This window comes from Tamandua tetradactyla, chromosome X (genome assembly GCF_023851605.1).
Source record: "Tamandua tetradactyla isolate mTamTet1 chromosome X, mTamTet1.pri, whole genome shotgun sequence".
NCBI classification, from domain to species: Eukaryota; Metazoa; Chordata; class Mammalia; order Pilosa; family Myrmecophagidae; genus Tamandua; species Tamandua tetradactyla.
In genome coordinates, this window is record NC_135353.1 from 73,834,821 (window position 1) to 73,860,380 (window position 25,560).

General features: G+C 37.9%; 1 protein-coding gene across 1 annotated transcript in view; it reads left to right on the top strand.

Moving 5' to 3' along the window:
• The window catches only part of PCDH19 (protocadherin 19), a 163,971-nt gene extending 155,576 nt beyond the window's left edge, over positions 1–8,395 (top strand). The window contains exon 7 of the mRNA XM_077146981.1: positions 6,063–8,395. Within this exon, the coding sequence (XP_077003096.1) occupies positions 6,063–6,634 (572 nt within the window). The 3' untranslated portion in view covers positions 6,635–8,395. The remainder of the gene's footprint in view (positions 1–6,062) is intronic.
• Positions 8,396–25,560: the final 17,165 nt, after the last annotated feature.

A 25,560-nucleotide genomic window follows, 5' to 3' on the forward strand; every position in this document is an offset into this window, starting at 1 on the left:
TAGTTTTCTTAGTAGGTTTCTATAGTGTTTCTACTAGATAGAACAGTTATTTTCAGATTTAGATGTATCTATCTATCAGTGGGACAGTATTTGGTACATTGACCAAGATTCTTTGTTCAGTTGTTGCAACTGTTTCTTGTTTGTTTTTCATTCTACTAAATTGAACTGTTTTGACTAGCTTTTCTGTGCTGGATCTTTTGCTAGGTTCTGTGGGTGTGGGAGGGAACAAGACAATATAATCTTTGCTCATCTAGAGCTTACAAGTTAGCAGAGGCTATCTACACCAAGTAGTTACAAGTGTGATGAGTGCTATAAAAGTGATGTACCATAAGCCTTATCTTAGTCTAAGAGATGATGGAAGTGCTGCATGAGGAAGTGACATTTAAGTTGAAACTTCAGTGATAATGTATTAGTTATGAATTATGTTCAACTGGTAATAAAGACCACATTCTTCCATAAAGAAAATAAATCAGTGGCCTAAACAAGAGACAGTTTTATTTTTCCTCTTATATAAAAGAAGCTCAAGCCTGGGGAGGTGGCTCTACATTATCTCCAATATCCCAGGATCCTTATATTTTTCTGTTCTGTTATCCATACACAGATGGTTTCCATCTTCAAGATTACCTCATGGTAGTAAGTTGGATGCTGTGGGTCCAGCTATTATATCTCTACTCCAGACAGGACAAGAAGCAAGAAAGGAAAAGCATCTCTCAGCTAATTCAGTTCCTCCTTTTAAGGAGTTTTCATGATACCCTACCTTCATAACATTGGATCAATCTTAGTTACATGGCCAACTCTGCTTATTAAGGGAGGCTAAAAAACTGTAGATTTTTTAGCTGAGCCCATTGCCATATCTAACAAAAGTGAAGTTTGTTTCTAAGCAAAAAATAATTTGTATGGATATTTGGTAGGCAATTAGCTATCTCTGCCTCAGATGATTAGGAGTAAGGTAAGTCAAGGTGAGAGGAACACTTCTCAAAAATTGTGTTTTCTTGATTGTGTGCAGTGGCCAATTTTAGAAGTACATCCACAATCATTTTCACGATTTCTTCCATTACATTTCACAAAAATTGGCCTTGCTTTGGTTGTAGATTGTCTTATTAACGGCCAAGGTGATGCAGATTAAGCTAAGTGGATGTATATGAGTATAATCCAGGAAGATTTTCTGATTTACATATCACTTGCTTATAAGTTATGTTACTGCTGCTACTTAGAAGTAGCCAACTACATGAGCTCTCAGGAACTGGAGCTGACTTTAAGTTTCCCTCTTTGCCTCATTGACTGCAGATCACTTTTGAAGAGGTAATGCATGGCTCTTTTTATTATTACCTTTAACTATTTTAGTGCTGGATTTTTGTCACTGATCATTAGGATTTTTGAGTTAATACACCCTGACACTGAATCATGGTAAAGAACTGCCAGCATTATCAAACCCATCTATTGTGGCTGGACATCTATGCAAACCCAACAGAGTCTCTCAGCTCTTTTATTCCACTAGGACTATGAAAGTTTTAGCAAAGCCTGAGATGAGGTTTTCATAATTTTTGTTTTTGCTTTGGTTAGGAATATGGGTAGGCTCTTTCTAGTATTGAAACACATTGCCCACATCGTTAAGGCACAGCAGTTCCATGTCTTGATGGTAGTAGTAATTACTGCACAAGGATTTGCTATTATCTGCAAAAACTAACTTATTCTGGTCCTTTTCTGTTTGAATTATTTCCTCATACATCATGACATAATCATTGTTGCTTTTTAATGCCTCCCATACCCTCACAAGACTCATGCTTTTGAGTTGTTTTATTTTGTTTGCCAGAGGTTTTGAAGTTCACTAACCAAGGTCCCTAATGACAAATTGTGACCAAAATATATATTGCTATCTATTATCTATATTGAAGACACTTTGTCTTTTCTCTGTATTTTAAAATCTAAAATAATCTGTTTTATTTTGAACTAAGGAGTTCTGTGGTCTCAAGATCTGCATCCCTCTTCCAAATTTGTGCACTCCTTTAATTTTTTGTGTATATGTAAAAAGCAAATCCAAGGGGTAACTTCAGAAGCAGGAAAGACCAGTTTGCAAATTCATCAGTCAATCCTAATCATGTGTTTTGTGTGTTTGTGTGTGTGTGTGTGTGTGTGTGTGTTTTGAATGAGCAGACATCAGAAATCGAACCCAGGGCTCTGGCATGGCAAGCAAGAACTCTGCCACTGTGCCACCATTGCCTGCCCTAATCATGTGTATTTTTTAAATTCAAAACTCCTGCCCTCATTCATTAGCACGTGATGTCTTTGAATTTCCACAACTATGCGTGGATTTTAGAATCTTACATTTTTCTTTGCTAATTCTCAGGTAAAGATGTAGCAAGTTATAGAGCCACAATTAGGCTCTATACAAGTCACTGAGCTTGTTAGCCTACCTTTTTAAAGCTGGAGACGGCATCTTGACTATTTGTGATGATATAAATGATTCCTCCCTAGTCTCATACCTCCATCCCCAAACACAAAACTGCATGATGGCAGGCACATAATCTCTCCCAGTCCTATGTAATTCCAGAAGTAATCTCTTTGCTTCTTTATATCTGGTCTATCTTCCTTGATGTTCTTAAGGGTTTTTGTATTGTCACTGTCTCACTTTTAATACACTTAATTTCTTTACCAAGCTGAAGTTTTGATTTTCAAAAGGTAATTCATCTGAGTAGATTTATGAACATATGTACCTTTTTTCTGGGCAGAGATGTTTTTCCTGCCTGTCTATATTAACTATGTTTTCTTTTATATATAAAATGGCTATAAACACTAATGCTAAGTTAGAATTTATTTTAATTGTATTGACACTAATGCTGTAGAATGAAAACCCAGCTATGTTATTATAGACCACTGATACCCAAAAGGAGAAACTGCAACTCACTGCTCTTGGTAGGTATTTAAGGAAGAAAAGGTATCAGATCTGAGCCAGGGGTGAGGTATTGTGATAAATGAGTTGAAGAGTAAAGCCTTCACTTGTGTGGTTAGAACAATGTATCTAATAAATCCACATAATTAATCTGAGAAAATTGCATATTATTCTAAGTTCATATACGGCTGCAGTATACTTCATGAGATTGGTGGGTAGGCTTATAGTGATTGCATTTGTGGGGATGCTGTTAGTTTACCTTTTCCACCTCCCAGAGAATAATTTATGTATTTAGGCAGTGGATAAACTGAAGGCAAGTACTGTCTTTGCAGGGAAGCTTTTTAGAAAACTAAAAGCTTTAAAAAAAAACTTTTTAGAGTTTCTTACTCCACTTTTCCTAGATTCATAAGATTGTGGAGGTGTCTGTCCCTGGGGTCTCTGGTACCCCTCCCCGGATGCTACGGATCCAGGTCTCAGGTTGTTCATTTGAAGCAGCCTAGTACAGGCAAGGAACATTGTACTTGCATTTGGAATGGCATCCTCCTACTGAATGGTGTTGCATGACTTTGCATCACAGAACTTGAAGATAGCCATTTCTTACTAAAAAGTTAAAAGAAATTTATGTTAAGCACATTGGACAGATTCTACTCAATTGTAATTTACCACAGCTCTGCTTTAGAAATGTGAGCAAGATACCTGTAATCTGTAATCTCCTCCTTAGGGTAGCTGGGATTTCCTCTTTATAGTTGTCACATGTACATTTTATGTTCTCAATTAGAGACAAAAAGGACAGTGATGCCATATCCTTCTGGGCATTTCCTGCTGACTTCCAGAGGAATTTCACTCTGATTTGTAGAAATAGAAGTTAATTACTGAACATTACCCTCCCAACCCCAGAAACACATTAGCACTAATTCTTTAGAGCTATTGGAAAGTTTCAGGGTGGGCCTCAGAGGCGAGAGACATCTTATTGGGAAACTCCAAAGGTATGATTTCTGGGGTATAGGTTTTACTAGAGAGAACCTGTGGCCTCTTAGGGAAACACTAGATGTGGATGAAATTGACTGGAGGTAGGTCAGCCTTAGACTCTTCCCCTTATAATGTTTGAATATAAACAAAGCAAGTGTTTCCCAAGTTTGGCCCAGCATATTTTTTTACTTCTTATTTTCTGCATTTCAAGAGCTAGATATTAGGCCAGAGATACTGGAATGAAGTTCATTAAGGGACAGTATGCATATTGAATGATAATAAGGTTATCAGATGACAGCAGTGAGAGTTTACAGGGGAGGGGTAGAGAAAGAGCCTAATTACCCCTTAATTTTGCACAAGTTGCTTTGTAGCCCTGGTATGAAACTGTGCTTGAGTATTCAGATACATTTTCTTATCTATGTGGATGGCACTTATCTTGCTGGTGATGATGCTCATTTATTATTTGGAACTGACTCTGCAGAATTCTCAGGGTTTCATTTACCTACACTCAAAGGGGGCTTAAAATGCCAAACTTAAAGGTAAATTAAAAAAGGGGTCTTGGTACACTGAAGGTAAATTAGCAAATTGTCCAGGTAAAACCTTTGGTTGGCTTTGAAATAGCTTAAATAGGGCCAGGGGCCATGCCCAGAATTGTGCTGAAACCTTTACTTAGCTTGGATTAGGCCCTTGACATTTAGCTGCTTCCAAGGACTCAAAATGATGAAAATTCAATTCAGTTCAATTCAAATCAATCATTATATCTTGAGCCCTTGTGCCTGTGTCCCTCCACGAAAGAACCTCTTATGACTGAGGCAGAGTAGTGCCTTGTTTTGCTATGCCATTAAATGTATCAAAACAATCAAGAAACAAAAAAACACCAAAAACTAGAAATACAAGTATACAAGGACTCATCTGTCCTATATAGACTGATACCAGGCAATGCCCTGAGTTCCAGACTTCTTTTCTGATGTAAATAAGCAATCATAGCATACATTTTGTTTTGACATGTGAATGTGGTTTTGTTTACTTTGCATTATCTCCTTGTCACCACCACCCTCCTCTAATACCATCCCAAGTTTTCATACAAATGTTAAATTCCTCATATTGTGATGCATTACATAATGTGATGAAAATTTACATTAGGTGATTCTCATAGAAGAATGTAACAGAAAGGCAAACTTGGAAATGAAAGTCTGTAAACCAGACATTGAGATTAACAGTTTTCCAAGGAATAGGCAGATGTTAAACCCTGGATTCATGCTCTGATGAAGTCCATAGAGAAAGCCTTTCTAAGAGACAAATTGAAGTCTTAAACCTGGCCTTAATGAGCCTGGCATGGAAAGAGAAAAACATGATTTCTCAATAACTATAAATTCTAACTGCTGAGATCTTCCATGATAAGGTTAAAGCAATACAGAAAGGTTTCATTATTTTCAGAAATATGATCCTAATTAAACTGCAGATAAGGAAGATAAGGAGGAATGGCTAGTTGGGTATAATTAAATGATGCCCAACACATGAGTAATGTGTGCATAAGGCTAACTAAAGTTTATGGGCAGATGGGGAAGGAGGGGATTCTCAGTATATTCCTTCAGATAGGAAATCAAGGCATGGAAGTGGCATAGAGAGGAAAGTGACTGATAGGATTGGTGGTCAAAAAAGAAGTGATGTGATTGGGCTTTCAAAGAGAGCATGATACCAATCTGAAATTAAATTAAGCACTTTAAATTAGTGATGGTAGGATGGAAGGGTGACTGGCAGTGCTGTTATTAAAAATTATGACCAAGTTTTAGATATACTGACTGTTGGGTTCCCTCCTCTGCCTCCGTTCCCTCTTCTGTTGGATCCAGTTTCAAACACAGCTGATTTTTAACAGGATTTGTTGATAACAAAAATGCTGACTCTCAGCACCTCGACACTCAGGATAAACTTTTCAAAATATATATTTACATCATAACTTGTTTGTTTTAAGTTTTTAGTTTTGTCAAGAGTGGAAACAGCAATAAAAAGGGAGTGCATAGGGAGAGATCCACAGCCTCTTAAAAATCCAATTCCTCACACTTATCTCAATGGCAATAAAGAACTACCTAAAAGTGCTATTTCCCAAAAGGGCCTGTGGGTACCTAAGAAACAAGAACACTGGGGAGTAACAATGATTCTTGGGAAAAGCTGATGAAATTGACATTTTCTTTTTTCTAAACAGATCAGAATGAAGGATTTCATTGCAGGGAAGAATGCCGGATTCTTGGCCACTCTGACAGGTGCTGGATGCCCCGTAACCCCATTCCCATCCGCTCTAAGTCCCCTGAGCATGTGAGGAATATCATCACACTGTCCATTGGAGCTGCTGCGGCTGATGTTGAGGCTTATGACGACTATGGCCCCACCAAGCGGACTTTTGCAACCTTTGGGAAAGGTATCAGTGACCACCCGGCTGAGGCGAGACCTACCCTGAAAGGCAAGAGGATTGTCAATGTGACCATCTGCAGCCCCAAGATCAACAGCGTTAACCGGGAGGCAGGCAATGGATGTGAAGCTATTAGCCCCATCACCTCCCCCCTCCACCTGAAGAGCCCTCTGCCCACCAAGCCTTCCATGTCTTACACCATTGCCCTGGCTGCCCCAGCCCGCAATCTGGAGCAGTATGTCAGCTCTGAAGCTGAGCCCCGTGGAGCTGACAGTGAGAAAGTCATGCATGAGGTCAACCCCATTCTGAAGGAGGGTGGTGGCAAAGAGTCCCCTGGCGTGAAGCGTCTGAAAGATATAGTTCTCTAAACCAGTTTCATGAAAGGAGAGAAAGAAATCATGCTGGCTAGTGCAGAAGCAGGAGCTGAATGTTCAATTGCTCACCAATGGTTGGTTCTTGAGTTGCTGTATTTCAGAGCTTTCCCTAAATAAATTGCTTATAAATGACTATCATTCTGTTACAATCCCTCTTGTTTCAACAGAGAGCTGGGGTGTTCAAAAGAGCAAATTAGCTTTGGCTTGAGTTGTTCATGGGGCCTTGATGTTGGGGAAACAGAGACAAATTCAGTTGTGAAAAGTATTATGTATTAAGTGTTTGAATTTATATTTTTCTGTGTCAAAATTCTAATATAAATTGCCATTGTTTGTGGAGGATTACATTTAAAAAAAGAAAAAAGAAAAAATAGCTCTGAACACCTTTAATAAGCTTGCCACTGTTTTTGTAGTGTAGACAAGCTAATGGTCATTTATTATGTACTATTTCATTGATTAGTGATGTGAAATCGAGCCCCCAAATGGTTGTTTCTGAAGCTCAAGTGCTTTTAGTGCCGCTACTTTGCTGTGGGCACCCCTACTTTAAGAACCCTTTTGCTAGCTTTGCTATTGTTGTATTTGATATTGCAAATTGCTATGTGTTTGCTGATGGCAAAAGGCTTTTAAAGGTTCGTGGTTTTTTTCTTAAAAAATGATAAAACTACAGACAAAAACAAAAATGTAAACAATTGAGACAGCAAATGAATGAGCAAGACCAAACATATAGATTGAGTACTTGGAGGCTACTCATGTTTCCTAACCCATATGATTGCTCACTACCTTGCAAATTATTTTTCTCTGCCTTTCAGTCTTCTGCCCAGATCCATGAAAGATCATTGAAGAAAGTAATTTTGGGGCTCTGCTATCTAATTTGCAGTTATCAGAAATACTGTGCTGAAAGTTTTATGAACCCAACCTTCTAATTTTCAGTCCCTGAGTGGGAAAATTATCCCTGAAGTTATCCGTTTCCAGACTTAGAAATTCCCTATCTCTAATTATCTAAAATTCAAAATGACTGACTCTATTTTGAGATCTAAATTATCATCTCTTCAGACACACATTTCCTGATTCACTGTTTCCCCAATCATGATTAGAATTAGACTGCAAAACACTTCATGGGCTAGAATTGAGAACTCCATGTTCTTATAAGGATAGAGTAAGCATTACAAAGTGTACATTTAGGAAAAGACAGGTAACAGGTAACAGCATCACTAATCTAATTACTATGCCTTCTAAATGGAGACACTTGGACACTTGAACTTGTCTTTTTATGACTAATTTTTTTTTATTAAAAATGTGAACAGGAAACTGTTTTTGGGGGAAGGGAGTTATGATCTGGGAATCGAACCCAGGTCTCCTGCATGGAAGGTGAGCATTCTACCACTGAACCACCCATGCACCCCCAACAGAAAACTATTAAAATAAAAATCCTTTAGACTGAGCTAATTTTCTAAAAAACTGTAGGCCAGGAGGTGCATCTTTTTAATTAACAAAATGCACACTATTTTTGTTTTTACATTCTTCCAACTTCCCTGTTTATTAACAGTTTGTCTATTAAAATTCAATAGCCAACATAGTATTCTTGCAGCCTAAGAGTTCATTATTTAAAAGTACACCAATATGTTGTCTGTTCTGCCTTGGTCTTAAAAGAGTTGTTTCTAGAGAAACACATATTGTGATTCTCTTCTCATTTGTTCATATTTTGAAATTCAAGAATACCTAAAAAGGAAAGCTTAGAGGTTAGAGCACTAGAATACAAAAGAGGATTTATTTTCTTAAGTTTAAAGAGATATGTTAGCTCTTTTACACATTTTAGTGACTTTTTCCTGACTTTCTGGTTTTATACATTTCTAGGAATATTTTCTTTTTTGTGAAGAGAAGGGTTGTGAGGGAGGAGGGTGGGTAAGGCAATGGGGATGGGGTTAGGTAGGGGAGAACATTTTTGAAGAGGAATTTATCATGAAGCTACAAAATCATCTTTATTTCTTATCAATGCTGAATACTACCTCATGCAAACTATTGTTGTGACTGTGAATTTCCCTCTGTAATTGACACAGTTAGAGATAATTACCATAACATCTTAGCTTTGAATCATTTCATTTTCTTTCATATACTGTTTTTTTCTTTCTGATTAATTTCATTTTGGTAGTAGATTTTGAATTATGTATCTCTCTTTGCAAGTGACTATTTGATTAACACATTAAAAATAAAAGCTTTCTTTTTGCTCTTTAATTTATGAGGACTGTCTACAATTTAGACTATTCCTCACCCTCATTCATCCTAATATTATGTTGTTAGCTGCCACCTCAAGTCACTCAGATGTTAGATTTGACAGTTTTTGTACAGGTATATTTCTAACTGTACATAGTGGGAACAGGGAAGCTGAAAGATTTTGGAAAGAGGGAACGTTAAATGTCATGTGACTATTGAACCAGAGAAACCACTGGCTGCTATGCCTCTCACCAATCAAATTTAAAATGGTTAGAGTAGCAGTGGCATTGAGTTTGCGATTCTTTCTTTTTGTATTTTTCTTCATTTTCTTTTCAGAATTCAGTTTTGAGCTACATTCATTTTTCAAATACCTTCTTGCCCCTTAACCATGGATTAGTGAGCTATTAGAGATTTTTTGGCTTCCTAACTTTTTTCTGAGGATGCTCAGAGACATATCCTCATTAAGAAAATATCTTTTTTCCCTCCATCATTGTCTGATGTCTACTTCTTCCCAGAAGCACAAGTGCATCCTTGGAGGGCTTTGTAAGCTGGTTTTATAGGCAGGCTGTGCCTTCAAATAAGAATTTTGTGCGAAGATACTAAATTTCTTTTGGCTCATGTTGTGCTTTTTTTTTTCCTTCTTTTTCAACATGTATGATGAAAAGCTACAAAGGCCAGAGGGCCAAATATTCTTCTTCTTCCCTATCTAAACAGGTTACACACTTAAACTTGAGGGAGCAATTTCATCTCCTAAACCCTACGGCACTCTGTTCCATATACTCTGATGTCTCTGTTGGGGAGGAGCTGGCATTGGAATGTGACGTGGTTTACTACCAACTCCTTTGGGCAATTCCATGGGTAGGTCAAGTTCATGCAGAATAAGGGGTTTAGCTTGCATTGATTGCTTTTCCCCTAATATGAAATATACTGTTTATAAAGAATAAGGAGTAGGAAGCCATGCTATGTGTAATATCTTTTTTTTCTTTTCTTTACACTGACTAATCTATGGACCTGTTGAAAATGACACTTAACCATCTATTCAATCCTCTTAAAGACAGTGAACTAAATTATGGCTCACCTCATGGCCAAGGGAGGCTTCAGTTCCTACAGAGCAGTGGTTCTCAATGTGTGGTCCCCAGGCCAGCAGGAACATCACTTGGGAAATTGTTAGAAATGTTAATTTCTCAATCCTCACCCAAAACAACTGAATCATAAACCCTAGGGCTTGGGCCTAACAATCAGATGCTATTATATGTATGAATCAGATGCCCATTAAAGGTTGTGGGATTGTTAAAGCGCAGATCGATGGGTACACATCCTCAGAGTTTCTGATTCAGTAGGTCTGGAGTGGGGCCAGAGACTTTACATATGGAAAAAGCTCCCAGGTGTGCTGATGCATTTGGTCCAAAGACCACACTTTTGAGAATCACTATTCCAGAATAGGAACAGTGTCTTCAAATAGGAATTTTGTGTGAGGATCCTAAATTTCCTTTTGGCTCATGTTATGCTCGTGTTTTTCCTCCTTTTTCAACATGTATGATGAAAAGCTACAAAGGCCAGAGGGTCAAATATTCTTCTTTCCTATCTACACAGTTTACACACATAAACTTGAGGGAGCAATTTCAGTTCCTAAATCCTAGGGAGCTCTATTTACTCTGATGACTCAGTTGGGGAGGAGAGCCAGGAATTGGCCTTTGGGTCACTTGTGCCTAAAAGAGCTCATTGACACCTAAGGTAGTTACTTAGATGAATTCTTTCACATATTAACTTACTGATCACTAATAAAAATGTTGAAACAAATACAACTTGAAATTCTAAAAACTGGAATCGCCCAGAGTACCATCCCAATAGTATTATTCCAGCATATGATTGATTGTATGAAGGGAACTCAGCGGAAGTTTTCATATGGCTCTATTTTTAAAAAGTAAAATGGAAGTGTCCACTTGAAGGAGCAAAGACAAAGGGCAGTTTGGAGAGAGGTGGGAGCGTAAGGAATAGCTTAATTGGGTATCCAGGGTGGGAAAAGGATTATCATTGTACATAATAGCAGTTCTGACTGGAATTTCAATTCACTTCATGGGGATTATTTTAATGGTGAATATTCCCCAAAGCATTCTGACAAGTCTGGTCCACTGGGCTCTTTACCCAGGGTAATAAGACCTTTACTGACTTTGAAAAACTGGCACAAATGAGCTTAAGTCCATTGTATACCTTAGTGTTTGCCTTCTTGATAAAATTACATTTAAGAATGCCATTTCATAAGTCAAATTGTATCTGCTGAGGTGTATTGAGATGTTGTTCTTTAGTTTAAGTATGTAACAAAGTAATATTCAAAGGGGATGTGTGTGGGTGGGGCTGGGATTGGGTGGCTTTATACTAATAATGAAATATTCCAGAGCAAAACACGTTGTCTTAATGAAGTTGTTTCAGCTCTCTGTTTACTTGTGAGGCTGGAATTGTGCAAAAGTGAATTAATTTCAAATAGTAATCATGTTGCTTTTGTAAAACAAAGAAACAACCACCTTGTCTGAAATATACTTTGTAAGGCGCTCTTGGTAAAGAACAAGCCACAAAAACCTGATCTTGATTGGAAAGCATTGTAGGTCATTAGGGACAACGGATGATGCTGGTTGTTGCTCCAGCTGTGTTGGCAATTAAAGATGACCTTGTTACTAATTGAAAGTTGCTGTCAACCTTAGCAAACAAACCAGCTAACACTATTACAGCACTGGTTAAGTTGATTTTTACTGGCACTGGCTAGGATATAGACTTTAATGACCAAGAGCCAGACTAGTTCAAGCTAGAAATTCAGCAACAAATACCTCCTTGTGCTATTTGAATGCTGAGGTATTAGTTGCAAAAGGCTTACGCCTTCGCTCCTCTAGTGAGGGGAATGAGCCTGATGACACTATTACTGTTTACCTGTCAAACCAGGGTGGAATTTTAGAGGGATGCAAGTATAATATGTTTCATTAAGCAGTCTCTGTTGCTGATTATATGAAGATGAAATTGTTGTATATGCTGATCTGTATGTTATGTACATTTTCACAGTGATTGAATCGTTGTAAAAAAGGAAAAATACAAAAAAGAATCACTATTCTTTCTATTTTATGAAGATGATAAAGCAGCTTTATTAAATTATTACCGTTATGTTTTAAATGGTATTATCTACCACGTTGTTTCCTTTATCTGGTGGTTCTCTGTTTCCCCCTTAAATGTGTTTTCTCTGCTTCAAAAATTTAATGCATTTTAGTATTAAAGGCTATTATGAAAAAATCACCGAGTGTTTAATGAAATGTGTCTCAGAGTGTTGGTGTTTGGGATGTGGTTTAGGGGTGGCCCCTAGTGGGATCAGTGGTATTCAGGCCCAAAGGGTTACCCTTGCCTTTTCCATGTCACATAATGTTGAACTCTCCAACTAAGAGGGTCCTCTTCCTTCATCCAGGCTCCCCACCTCTTTACCTGAGGAGGGAGACACATTCATATCCAGAATGATAAAGACTTTCCCGGGTGGTGCTTTAAACAAGAGCACTAAAATCATCCTGTAAAAAAAAAATCATTTCAGTGCAACTACACAGTGGGATTTCTCTGAAGAATTAATTTAAAAAAAAAGGTGAGAAATAGTAGAAGCTGAGAGCAGGGGAAAAGAGAGTTTAAAACAAAGATGACCTAGATGCCCCTTTGATGCCTTCAGGTTTGAAAGTGAAGTAACAGGAGAGGAGGCTCTGACTTTGCACATTACAAGCCTGCATTGAAAGCTCTGACAAGCTTTTTTATCAAAGCCATTATTTTCTGGGACTTAGCACTTGGACTGTAAGTATTCATTCTGACTGCAACCTGGCAGAAAATAAATTCAAGAGTAGAGGGAAAAAAAGGGGCATGGCAAGACATTTCCAAATACTGCCTTTAGTGGTGGTTAAAGGGCTAAATTACTTTAGCATGGCCTGTTCTCTCAGGACAATTAAAAAGGATCTCAAGAAAATCCTGTCTCCCAGGATCTCCAGCTTCCTGTTATTTCTATCCACCTGTATTAAATTGAAGATTGCATCTTATTCCCTAGAATTAGTCCTAAAGCCACAGCAACAGCCAGCCACATAGCATTGCAACTTAGGAGGTGTTGCATCAGAATCAAGCACAGACATGCTGTGACACACGAAGTTACATACTTAAGTGTCTGTACGGATGTTCACACACACTCACAGATGTCTTGGAGGTATATTGGGAGGAGACTGGTCTGTCACTGGTTGGGAGGCCATTAAGTCATAAGAGGTCATATGAGTGCTTTTGGGTTAGCCCACAGCAAAAGCATGAAGAAGTTTCTTTCACCCCTCTTCCATCTGCTGTTTCTTTCCTTTTTTTTTTTCTCGGTCCCTGAAGAGAATGGCAACTACTTCTTTGAATAAAATTCTCCAAAGAATGAGCAAGAGAAAATAACTTCTCACATGATGAATGGCTTTCTCATATACAACACAGGCACACTGAAGGTTATGGACAATTACTGTAAAACTGGCTAAGTATGTGAGAGTGTGAGAGAAGATTACAGGGGTAAACTCATATCTATTCAAAATTTAAAAACAAAGCAAATTATTAAATTTATCCAGTTCATTATTTGGTAACAAAGTGCTTATGACATACCTCATATGTGTTACAGACATGTGCGTGGGTTCAAGAAACCATAGTGGAAATTGATGACTAAAAGGAAAATCTCTGGTAGTAGGTAACAGCTGCTTCAGGGACAAAGAGGGACTGGACATTTTAATCATTTTGTTTTGGGATATAGACATGCTTTAAAGAGGTACAACTTGGATACCACCTCCTGTAAGAGAATGGGACACTTATACCCGCAACAAAATTCCCCAAGATGAAACAGAGAAGTATTCACTTAGAATTCTTGGTCTTCCCCCGTTTTGACTGCCGCGTCCTCTTTTTCCTCCCCGGTTTGACACGGTTCCCTGGAAGGAAGGGCGGTGGCAAGGCCTTCAACGCCCCAAAAGAGGACGAGGCATAAAATGGTGTAATAGAAAAATACTGGGATTAACGACACTAATTGTGTGTTTCTTGTTGCTGGTTGTGCTCCAAGCATTATATCAAAACGAATCAGAAAGCAAAAAATTTTGTATTAAGAACTGGAAAAAATGATACAAATTGTACAAATTGCAAAACCTTGTTAATGACTGTTTGGAAAAAATTAGGTTGGGACGCCCCCATTAAGCAAATCATGCTGCAGATGCAGCAGGCAAAAGTGCTTTTAGAACTAGTCACAGAAAAATACCCCATAGAGAGTAAACACTTACAATTAAAAAACCCTGCATTGAGCCATCCTAGAAATTTACTCCCCACCACGGCGCCGGTCCATTGCTATAAAACAATAAAAAATCTAAGTAAACAATGAAACCTTTTAATCAAAACAAGCTAACCTTTAACCAAATTAAAATAGGTCTTAACATATTGCCTCACCTGTAGAATAATAGGAAAAGAAAGTCTAAACTCAGAAAACTGCAAACACAATGTCTGCGGTTTAAGCCAATATCTTGCTGCTATTGAAATCTTGTGTAAATTTTCCTAAGAAAATCAAAACGTGTACTTTCGCTTTGCTTCCCTGAACCTGTAACTTTACCTAAAACATAAGCCATGACACAACCATGATCCTGTGATACCTGTTTCCTTGCCAAGAATAAGGGTATAAAATCAGTTAAGCAAAAATAAATCTAAGCAACTCTTCTCAGAAAAGAATTCTCTAAGCTGTCTCTTGGTGTTCTTCTCGCGCCAACGACCCTCCACACCTTCAAGCCCATTCCCTCTGCTGCGGCTGGACCGCGGCATTTGACTAATGACCTGCTTACACATGTCTGACACTTTCATCCATTTACCATTTAACTGCAGAGATGGAGGATAGGTAGGAAGTGAGACAAGATATTCCCAGGTACATGTAATTCCTGGGTCACTGGTTGTAACCCCCATCCTTCCCTCTCAAGGATCACTATCCCACAGTAGGTCCACAGATCCTTGGGAATCTGAAGTTTCTGCTGGAGGTGAGAAGCAAGGAAACTGTGCTAGTGGTCTCAACACTTCCTCACATTCCTTATCCCTGTGTTTTAGTGTCTTGACTTTCCTCTCACGCCTAAAGCCTTCATATGTCCTTAGCTGTCCAGGTCCTCCAGTATGGCTCCCTCTCCCCAACCAGGAGTCTTCCTTTTCCTTAAGTGCTACTTATCAATCAGCTTTCCTAACCTCATCCCTTACTTTCCTTTCCAGTCTAAATTATCTTTAAACTTTAGATGTATCCCATCCCTTCTAGACTTTTTCTCTGCTGTGGTTTAAGGGACCTAAGCTTTTATTGAGAACCTATTATGTGTTTGTTACTTTAAAACATGCTTATTTTATCCTCAGCAATCTTTTGCAGTAAATGATGAAATCTCCATTTTAAACACAAATAAATTGAGGCTTAAATAGCTCAGGGACTTGTGCAAGGTCACACAGCTATTAAGTGGCAGAGCTAAGGTAAAAACCCAGGTGTGTTAGGCTTAGAGATAATTACATTTTTCAACTACTCTTAGTCGACAGGTGACCAACATGATACATTCTTCATGGCTGGAGTATTAATAATGGGTGCTAGTGTCTTAAGAATTTTATCCATCCTGAATACCTATTGACATTTTAACTGGGATCTTTAGGAACCTGATGTGATGGCCCAAAGAAGTGACTGTAGCAGTGGGATTTTCAGGCCCAGGGGCTTTTGATCAGCCTCACAGGCATCTCCAACTTCTTCTATGCCCAGGGCCTGCCTTTCAAGTTGTATTAGTCATGCATGGCAGGACTGTGATTTCTTTTAGTCTGCACACCCTAGCTAGTCAACAGCCCTTGAAATGAAGGTCTGGTAACCCTATATTCATCTGTCCCGCTGAGTTTCAAGCAATCTGTCAAGGATGTATTCATGTGTGTTACAGGTCAGCAAAGCTGGAGTCAATCCCAGGATATGTTCAACACAGACTTTGGTTATTTTTTTAGATTCAGAAAGTTGGCTGTGGGTCAGGGAGGTTGAGGGCTGAAGCAGGGTGGTAGTGGTGATGGGGTGAAGGGGGGATGTGTGAAAAAGAAATTGAAACCCCAGGCTACAGCAAGGATATCAGTGAATGGAAAAATCAGTGGGGAAAAGTGACTGAACCAGTGGTGAGCACTGTGCTGGGCCGCCAGAGGCCTAGGGATAAGTTTCTATGTCTGTCTCATAGTTCAGGTGAACTTGAAGAGGTGTTGATAGGCCCTCAAAGGCCTTTTATTTGGTCCTCTTAGTCAGCAAGTACCCTGATATGGACCTAAACTAGGGAATGAGGTCAGACAAAGAAAAATGGGAAGAGAGGAGAGGAATGATCCTAATTACATGGACAGAATCTTTGGTAATGAATACACCCTCTTTCCCAAAGGAGGCCTCTACATAAAGAGCTCAAAGGCCAACCCATTTCTAAATTCCCATTATTGAAGTGTTCTTGTCCTGTTTGCTTCAGTGCCCCAGTATTTTATCAGTCTGAGATGTAGTTCTCAGGGTTTTGGATGTCAGAGCTAAGTTGGCATGTGATACTAAGTGATGAGATGTTTGTCATCACTCTTGGCATTCATTTTTTTTTCCTTTTAGTAGAAAAATACAGATAATGCCAAGCATTTTATGCCCCTAAACCAATGCATAGTAGTTGTTCCCAAAATGTCGACCACTGTGATCCAGGCCACAGCATCCCTCATCTGGATTGCTGAAATAACCTCCTAATTCACTTTCTCTCATCCACTCTGCCTCTCACTAACACATTCTTTACGCTGTAGCCAGAGAGATCTTGCTAAAATACAAAGCTGATTAAATAAGAACTCTACTTAAAACCCATCAATGGTTTCCCTTAAAGAAGAAGCCCAAATTCCTTAATGTGAACTACAAAATGCTTTACAGTTTTTTTATTGCTCCCCATAGTCAGATATATATTTTAAATTGCAATTCAGAGCCATACACACATAACTGAAACAAACATTTCACAAATAATACTTATACTTGTTACCTGCAATGCACTCTGCGATTTTTTATTCAATTCTGTATGCCAAGGGTCAGCAGACATTTTCCGTATGAGCCTGATAGTAAATATTTTAGGCTTTCTGGGCCGTATCTTCTCTGTTGCAACTACTAAACATTGCCATTGTAGCTGCATGCACGAATAGTTTCGCTTCCAATTCCAGAGATTTTGTGCATCCCCCAGGCAAAGAACGCCTGGTGTTCAGAGTGCAGAGTCCCCACCCCTACCCTCAATCCCCTGGGCACTAGCGCTCAAACTAGTGACATTTTAGCATCACGCAGTGCCATACTTACAGGCCCAGATTGTGAGTGGCTGCACAGCAACATCGCCTCTCTTTCTTTTCTCTTATTTTTGCATTTCTCCCCTTTGGAATGCAAATAAAGTATTTATCTAACCTGGAGTAGTAGATAATGAGGGAAAAAATAATTTTCATGAACCTAAATAGGGGGAAAAAACCAATGAGTCACAAAACAAGCTCTACCCCTCCCTCGCTTTCTTAATATAATTGATGCTTATATATATGTAAATAATTAAATATGTATATATATATGACAAAGCATAGTTTAGCATAAATTCCATTGTTACCCCCACTTCACAAAAGAAATATTTTCAATGAGGGTGACTCAGATGGATAAAGAGATACTCTTATTTTAGAGCTCATTAGCTAGATATTTTCAGATTATGTTATCCATACTTCACCAATTTTGGGGGTGAATGCTGAAGCTCAAATCTTCCTGCATAATAATTTTTTTCTATACTTTCTTTCCTGAATCTCTCCTCAGTTTGGTCTTTCCCATCATATCTGAGAAGTCAGGCCAATTATTTTCCTCTTCAGCCTGACTGTGTTTCTACCATGTTCAAAAGCATTATTTTCTCTCTGAATTTCACAAGGAATCCAGCTGCATCACCCTTCTTCTGCTCTGTGCTGTAACTCTACTTTCACAGTGCTAGACTCTCTGTACTTGGCACTACCTTTGAGGGGACTGGGGGAAGCATCACTTCTGAGTGCTTGCTGAGTATAAGGCTTTTTGAAGAATGGATCTGACAGGGGGTTGAACATTGGGGAGACCAGGTGAAAAACTCTTGCTATGATCTTGGCACAAGGTCTGAGTTGCTGAATTAGGACAGTGGCAGTGGTTCTAGAAAGAAAACGTGTCTTATTAGGTGATTGGTGGAAAAAGGGAAAGGATGAGAGAAAAGCATTTGTAAATGGAAAATTTTATAATAGTCTGACTATAGGAAGATGATCATAAACATACCCTATCCTTACATCCACCACCCCACTACACACACCCACAGAGAGACACGCACAGATACAGACATCTATTGTGGTTTTTAATTCATTCATTTGTTCATTCCATAAATGCTAATTGAGCACCTACTGCCCTCTGTCAAGCGTTGGGAATATAGTAGTGAAAAAAAGTATGGGCAAAAACCTTTGCCCTCATGGAGTTTACATTCTACTAGAGGAAACAGAAAATAAATAAGATAAATGAGTAAAACATATGTTATATCAGATTGTGATAAATCTGACAGGAGAGGGAAAAATCAAGAAGAAAATGAGGATAACAAATGTCCTGAGGATTTGAGCATTAAATTGGGTAGCCAGGGAAGACCTCACCAAAAAGGTAATTTTTTAGTAAATTCCTGAAGAAAATGTGTTGGTAGCTGCATGGGTATCTGATCCAGTGATACAAGCCATCGCCAGATTTTGAGCGGAGCATTAATGTGACATTTTATTATTATTATTTTATTTTTTTATTATGATCATTCTGTTCTACATATATAATCAGTAATTCATAATAGCATCACATAGTTGCATATTCATCATGATCATTTATTAGAACATTTGCATCAATTCAGAAAAAGAAATAAAAAGACACCAGAAAAAACTTCATACATATCATACTCCTTACCCCTCCCTTTCATTGATCACTAGCATTTCAATCTAAATTTATTTTAACATTTTTTCCCCATATTATTTATTTTTATTCCATTTGCTTTACGCGTCTGTTGATAAGGTAGATAAAAGGAGCATCAGACACAAGGTTTTCACAATCACACAGTTACATTGTGAAAGCTCTATCATTATACAATCATCTTCAAGAAACATGGCTACTGGAACACAGCTCCACATTTTCAGGCAGTTCCCTCCAACCTCTCCATTACATCTTGACTAACAAGGTGATATCTATTTAATGCATAAGAATAACCTCCAGGATAACCTCTCGACTCTGTTTAGAATCTCTCAGCCATTGACACTTTATTTTGTAGCATTTCACTCTTTCCCCTTTTGGTCGAGAAGGTTTTCTCAATCCCTTGATGCTGAGTCTCAGCTCATTCTAGGATTTCTGTCCCACGTTGCCAAGAAGGTCCACACCCCTGAGAGTCATGTCCCACGTAGACAGGGGGAGGGGAGTGGATTTACTTGTTGTGTTGGCTGAAGAGAGACCACATCTGAGCCACAAAAGAGGTTCTCTTGGGGGTGACTCTTAGGCCTAATTTTAAGTAGGCTTGACCTATCCTTTGAGGGGTTAAGCTTCATATGAATTAACCCCAAGATGGGGGCTCAGCCTATTGCTTTGGTTGTCCCCACTGCTTGTGAGAATATCAAGAATTCAACTTGGGGAAGTTGAATTTTCCCCCTTTTTCACCATTCCCCCAAGGGGACGTTGCAAATACTTTTTTATTCACTGTACAAATCACTCTGGTATTTATCGGGGCATCACTCTGGAAAAACTAACAAAATCTCATATCCTACTCAAGGTTCCATGTACTTATGGTGCTCATTTAAGCTGTCTACATAAGTTATATTAGGAACTGCACTAGTCAAAATATAAATTTTGTACCAAATAAACATTTTTTGCTTTAGTCTCACACATAAGTTAAAATTTTAAAATATTAATGATCTATTTTCAACACCCTGCAGTAATAGCATTCCTATGTTCTTACTTATGCAAAAGCATTTTTAAAATTTGTACATTTAGTCACTATCATTATACACTGTAGGCATTCCTAGATTATACCATCTCAGTCTTTATTATTTATCTTTCTTTCTGATTTCATTTATGCCCCCAGCCCTCCTCCCTCTATCATTCTCACCTTCAGCTTCATTCAGTGTTTTAACATAATTGTATTACAGTTAGGTAGTATTGTGCTATCCATTTCTTAGGTTTTACAATCAGTCCTGTTGCACAATCTGTATCCCTTCAGCTCCAATTACCCAATATCTTACCCTATTTCTATCTTCTCCCAGTCTCTGTTACCAATGAAATTCTCCAAGTATATTCACTTTCAGTTCATATCAGTGAGACCATGCAGTATTTGTCCTTTTGTTTCTGGCTAATCTCACTCAGCATAATGTCCTTAAGGTCCATTCATGTTGTTACATTCTTCATAACTTTATTCTGTCTCACAATGGCATAATATTCTATAGTATGTGTATAACAAGCTTGTTTAGCCACTCGTCTGTTGATGGACATTTTGGCTGTTTCCATCTCTTCTCAATTGTAAATAATGCTGCTATAAACATTGGTGTGCAAATCTCCATTTGTGTCCTTGCCCTCATGTCCTCTGAGTAGATACCTAGCAATGGTATTGCCGGGTCACATGGCAATTCTATACTTAGCTTCTTCAGGAACCACCAAACTGCCTTCCACAGCGGTTGTACCACTTGATATTCCCACCAACAATGGATAAGCGTGCCTCTTTCTCCACATCCTCTCCAGCGCTTTTCGTTTTCTGTTTTATTGATAATGGCCATTCTGGTGGGTGTGAGGTGATATCTCATTGTGGTTTTGATTTGCATTTCCCTAATAGCTAGGGAAGTTGAGCATCTTTTCATGTGCCTTTTGGCCATTTGTATTTCCACCTCTGAGAAGTGTCTGTTCAAGTCTTTTGCCCATTTTGTAATTGGGTTGTCTGTCTTTTTGTTGCTGCATTGAACAATCTCTTTATATGTTCTGGATACTATATCTTTATCTGACATATTGTTTCCAAATATTGTCTCCCATTGTGTAGGCTGTCTTTTTACTTTCTTGACGAAGTTCTTTGATGCACAAAAGTATTTAATTTTGAGGAGTTCCCATTTATTTATTTATTTCTTCAATGCTCATGCTTTGAGTGTAAGGTCTAGGAAACTGCCTCCTATTATAAGATTTATAAGATATCTCCCTACATTTTCTTCTAACAGTTTTATGGTCATAGATCTAATGTTTAAGTCTTTGATCCATTTTGAGTTAATTTTTGTATAGGGTGTGAATACGGATCCTCTTTCATTCTTTTGCATATGAATATCCAGTTCTCTAGGCACCGTTTATTGAAGAGACTGTTCTGTCCCAGGTGAGTTGGCTTGACTGCCTTATCAAAGATCAATTGTCCATAGATGAGAGGGTGTATATCTGGAAACTCTATCTTATTCCATTGATCAGTATATCTATCTTTATGCTAGTACCATGCTGTTTGACTACTGTAGCTTCATAATATGCCTTAAAGTCAGGTAGAATGAGCCGTTCGACCTCATTTTTTTTCCTCAGGATACTTTCAGCTATTTGGGGCACCTTGCCCTTCCAGATAAATTTGATTATTGGTTTTTCTGTTTCTGAAAATTAAGTTTTTGGGATTTTAATTGGTGCATTGAATCTGTAAATCAATTTAGGTGGAATTGACATCTTAACTATATTTAGCCTTCCAATCCATAAACATGGTATGCCCTTCCATTTATTTAGGTATTCCGTGATTTCTTTTAACAATATCTTGTCGTTTTCTTTGTATAGTTCTTTTGCATCTTTAGTTAAATTTATTCCTAAATACTTTATGCTTTTGGTTTCAATCGCAAATGGAGCTTTTTTCTTGATTTCCCCCTCATATTGTTCATTACTAGTATATAGAAACACTACAGATTTTTGAGGGTTGATCTTGTAACCTGCCACTTTGTTGTACTCATTTATTAGCTGTAACAGTTTTGCTGTGGTTTTTTCGGGGTTTTTGACGTATAGTATCATATCATCTGCAAACAGTGAGGCTTTTACTTCTTCCTTTCCAATTCTGATGCCTTGTATTTCTTTTTCTTGTCTAATTGCTCTGGCTAGAACTTCTAACACAATGTTGAATAAAAGTTGTGATAGTGGACATCCTTGTCTTTTTACTGATCTTAGGGGAAAGTTTTCAGTTTTTCCCCATTGACAATGATCCTAGGTGTGGGTTTTTCATATATTCCCTTTATCATTTTGAGGAAGTTCTCTTCTATTCCTAGCCTTTGAAGTGTTTTCAACAGGAAAGGATGCTGAATTTTGTCATATGTCTTTTCTGCATCAATCGAGGTGATCATGTGGTTTTTCTGCTTTAATTTGTTGATATGGTATATTACATTAATTGATTTTCTTATGTTGAACCATCCTTGCATACCTGGGATGACTCCTACTTGGTTGTAGTGTATAATTCTTTTAATGCGCTCCTGGATTTGATTTGCTAGAATTTTGTTGGGGATTTTTGCATCTATATTCATTAGAGAGATTGGTCTGTAGTTTTCTTTTTTTGTAATATCTTTGTCTGACTTTGGTATGAGGGTGATGTGGGCTTCGTAGAATGAGTTAGGTAGCTTTCCCTCCTCTTCAATTTGTTTGAAGAGTTTGAGCAGGATTGTTACTAATTTCTTCTGGAATGTTTGGTAGAATTCACATGTGAAGCCATCTGGTCCTGAACTTTTCTTTTTGAGGAGCTTCTTAATGACTGATTCAATTTCTATACGTGTGATTGGTTTGTTGAGGTCATCTATTTCTTCTTGAGTCAATGTTGGTTGTTCATGCCTTTCTAGAAAGTTGTCCATTTCATCTACATTGTCGAATTTAGTAGCATAAAGTTGTTCATAGTATCCTCTCATTACTTCCTTTATTTCTGCGGGATCAGTGGTTATGTCTTCTCTTCCATTTCTGATTTTATTTATTTGCATCCTCTCTCTTCTTCTTTTTGTCAACCTCACTAAGGGTCCATCAACCTTACTGATTTTCTCATAGAACCAATTTCTGGTTTTGTTGATTTTCTCAATTGTTTTCATGTTCTCAATTTCTTTTATTTCTGCTCTAATCTTCATTATTTCTTTCCTTTTACTTACTTTGGGGTTAGTTTGCTGTTCTTTCTCTAGCTCTTCCAAGTGGACAGCTAATTCCTCGATTTTTGCCCTTTCTTCTTTGATATAGGCATTTAGGGCAATAAATTTCCCTCTTAGCACTGCCTTTGCTGCATCCCATTAATTTTGATATGTTGTGTTTTCATTTTCATTTGCCTTGAGATATTTACTGATTTTTCTTGTAATTTCTTCCTTGACCCACTGGTTGTTTAAGAGTGTGTTGTTGAGTCTTCACATATTTGTGAGTTTTCTGGCCCTCTTATTATTATTTCCAACTTCACTCCTTTATGATCTGAGAAAGTGTTTTTTATGATTTCAGTCTTTTTAAATTTATTGAGGCTTACTTTGTGACCCAGCATATGGTCTATCCTTGAGAATGTCCATGAGCACTTGAGAAAAAGGTGTATCCTGTTGTTGTGGGGTGTAATGTCCTATAAATGTCTGTTAAGTCTAGCTCATTTATTGTATTATTCAAATTCTCTGTTTCTTTATTGATCCTCTGTCTCAATGTTCTGTCCATTGATGAGAGTGAGGAATGGAAGTCTCCAACTATTATGGCAGATGTGTCTATTTCTCTTTTCAAGGTTTCAATGCTTGTCTCATGTATTTTGGAGTATTGTGGCTCAGTGCATAAATATTTATGATTGTTATGTCTTCTTCTTGGATTGTTTCTTTTATTAATACATTTGTCTCTTTTAACTGTTTTACATTTGAAGTCTAATTTGTTGGATATTAGTATAGCTACTCCTACTCTTTCTGATTTTATTTGCATGAAATATCTTTTCCCAACCTTTCACTTTCAACCTATGTTTATCTTTGGGTCTAAGATGTGTTTCCTGTAGACATCATATAGATGGGTCCTGTTTTTTAATCCATTCTGCCAGTCTATGTCTTTTGATTGGGAAATTTAATCCATTAACATTTAGTGTTATTACTGTATGAGTAGTACTTTCTTCTACCATTTTGCCTTTTGGATTTTATATGTCATATCTACTTTTTCTTCTTTTTACCTTTAATGATAGTCTTCATTTCTACACTCTTCTCCACACCTCTCTCTCCTGTCTTTTTGTATCTGCCTCTAGTGCTCCCTTTAGTATTTCTTGCAGAGCCAGTCTGTAAGTCACAACTTCTCTCAATGGTTTTTTTGTCTGAAAATGTTTTAATTTCTCCCTGATTTTTGAAGGACAGTTTTGTTGGATATAGTATTCTTGGTTGGCAGTTTTTCTCTTTTAGTAATTTAAATATATCATCCCACTGTCTGCTCTTCTGCATTGTTTCTGCTGAGAAATCTCTGCATAGTCTTATTGGGCTTCCCTTGTATGTGATGGGTTGCTTTTCTCTTGCTGCTTTCAAAAGTCTCTCTTTCTCTTCGACATCTGACATTCTGATTAGTAAGTGTCTTAGAGTACGTCTATTTGGATCTATTCTCTTTGGGGTATGCTGCACTTCTTGGATCTGCAGTTTTAAGTCTTTCATAAGAGTTGGGAAATTTTCAGTGATGACTTCCTCCATTAGTTTTTCTACTCCTTTTCCCTTCTTTTCTCCTTCTGGGACACCCACAACACATATATTTGTGCACTTCATATTATCCTTCAATTCCCTGGGTCAATGCTCATCTTTTCCCATTCTCTTCCCTATATTTTCTTTTGTTTGTCTGATTTCAGATGTTCCATCCTCCAGTTCACTAATCCTATCTTCTGCTCTTGAAATCTGATATTGTAGGTTTCCATTGTTTTTTTTATCTCTTCTACTGTGCCTTTCATTCCCATATGTTCTGTGATTTTTTTCAGACTTTTGATTTCTTCTTTTTGTTCATTCCTTGCCTTCTTTATATCCTCCCTCAATTCATTGATTTGATTTTTGATAGGTTTTCCATGTTTGCTTGAGCATTCTGAATTAATTGTTTCAACTCCTGTATCTCATTTGAATTGTTGGTTTGTTCCTTTGACTGGGCCATAGCTTCAAGTTTCCTAGTGTGATTTGTTATTTTTTGCTGGCATTTAGGCATTTAATTACCTGAATTAGTTTATTCTGGAGATTGTTTTCACTTCTTTTACCTAGGATTTTCTTTCTGGATAACTATGTTATCTATCTGTTCTTTGGCATTCAGTTAAGCTTATTCTGGACCACTAGCTTAGTTTTGTTTAACAGAACATAATTTTTCAGTTCTTGTTTTCTTGTTTCTTACCCTGCCTGTATGGTGCCTTCCCCCCCACCCTTAGGAGGGTCTACATAGGTATTATAGACCCCAGCCAGATTTTCCCAGACCAAACTGGTCTCCTGTCAGGAGGAAAGAGTCGCCTGCATCAGTTTTCCCTGACTGTGAGACCCAGCAGGTTCAAAGACTTTTCCTGTGAAGTCTCTGGACTCTATTTTTTTCCTATCCTGCCCAGTATGTGGTGCTTGTTTGCCAGCAGGTCCCATGAGCATAAGGTAATGCAGTACCTTTAATTTCAGCAGACATCCCTTGCTGAGGACATGGTGGAGACAGAGGAGATATTGTAGGCTGGCTTTCATTTCTTCAAATTTCCAAA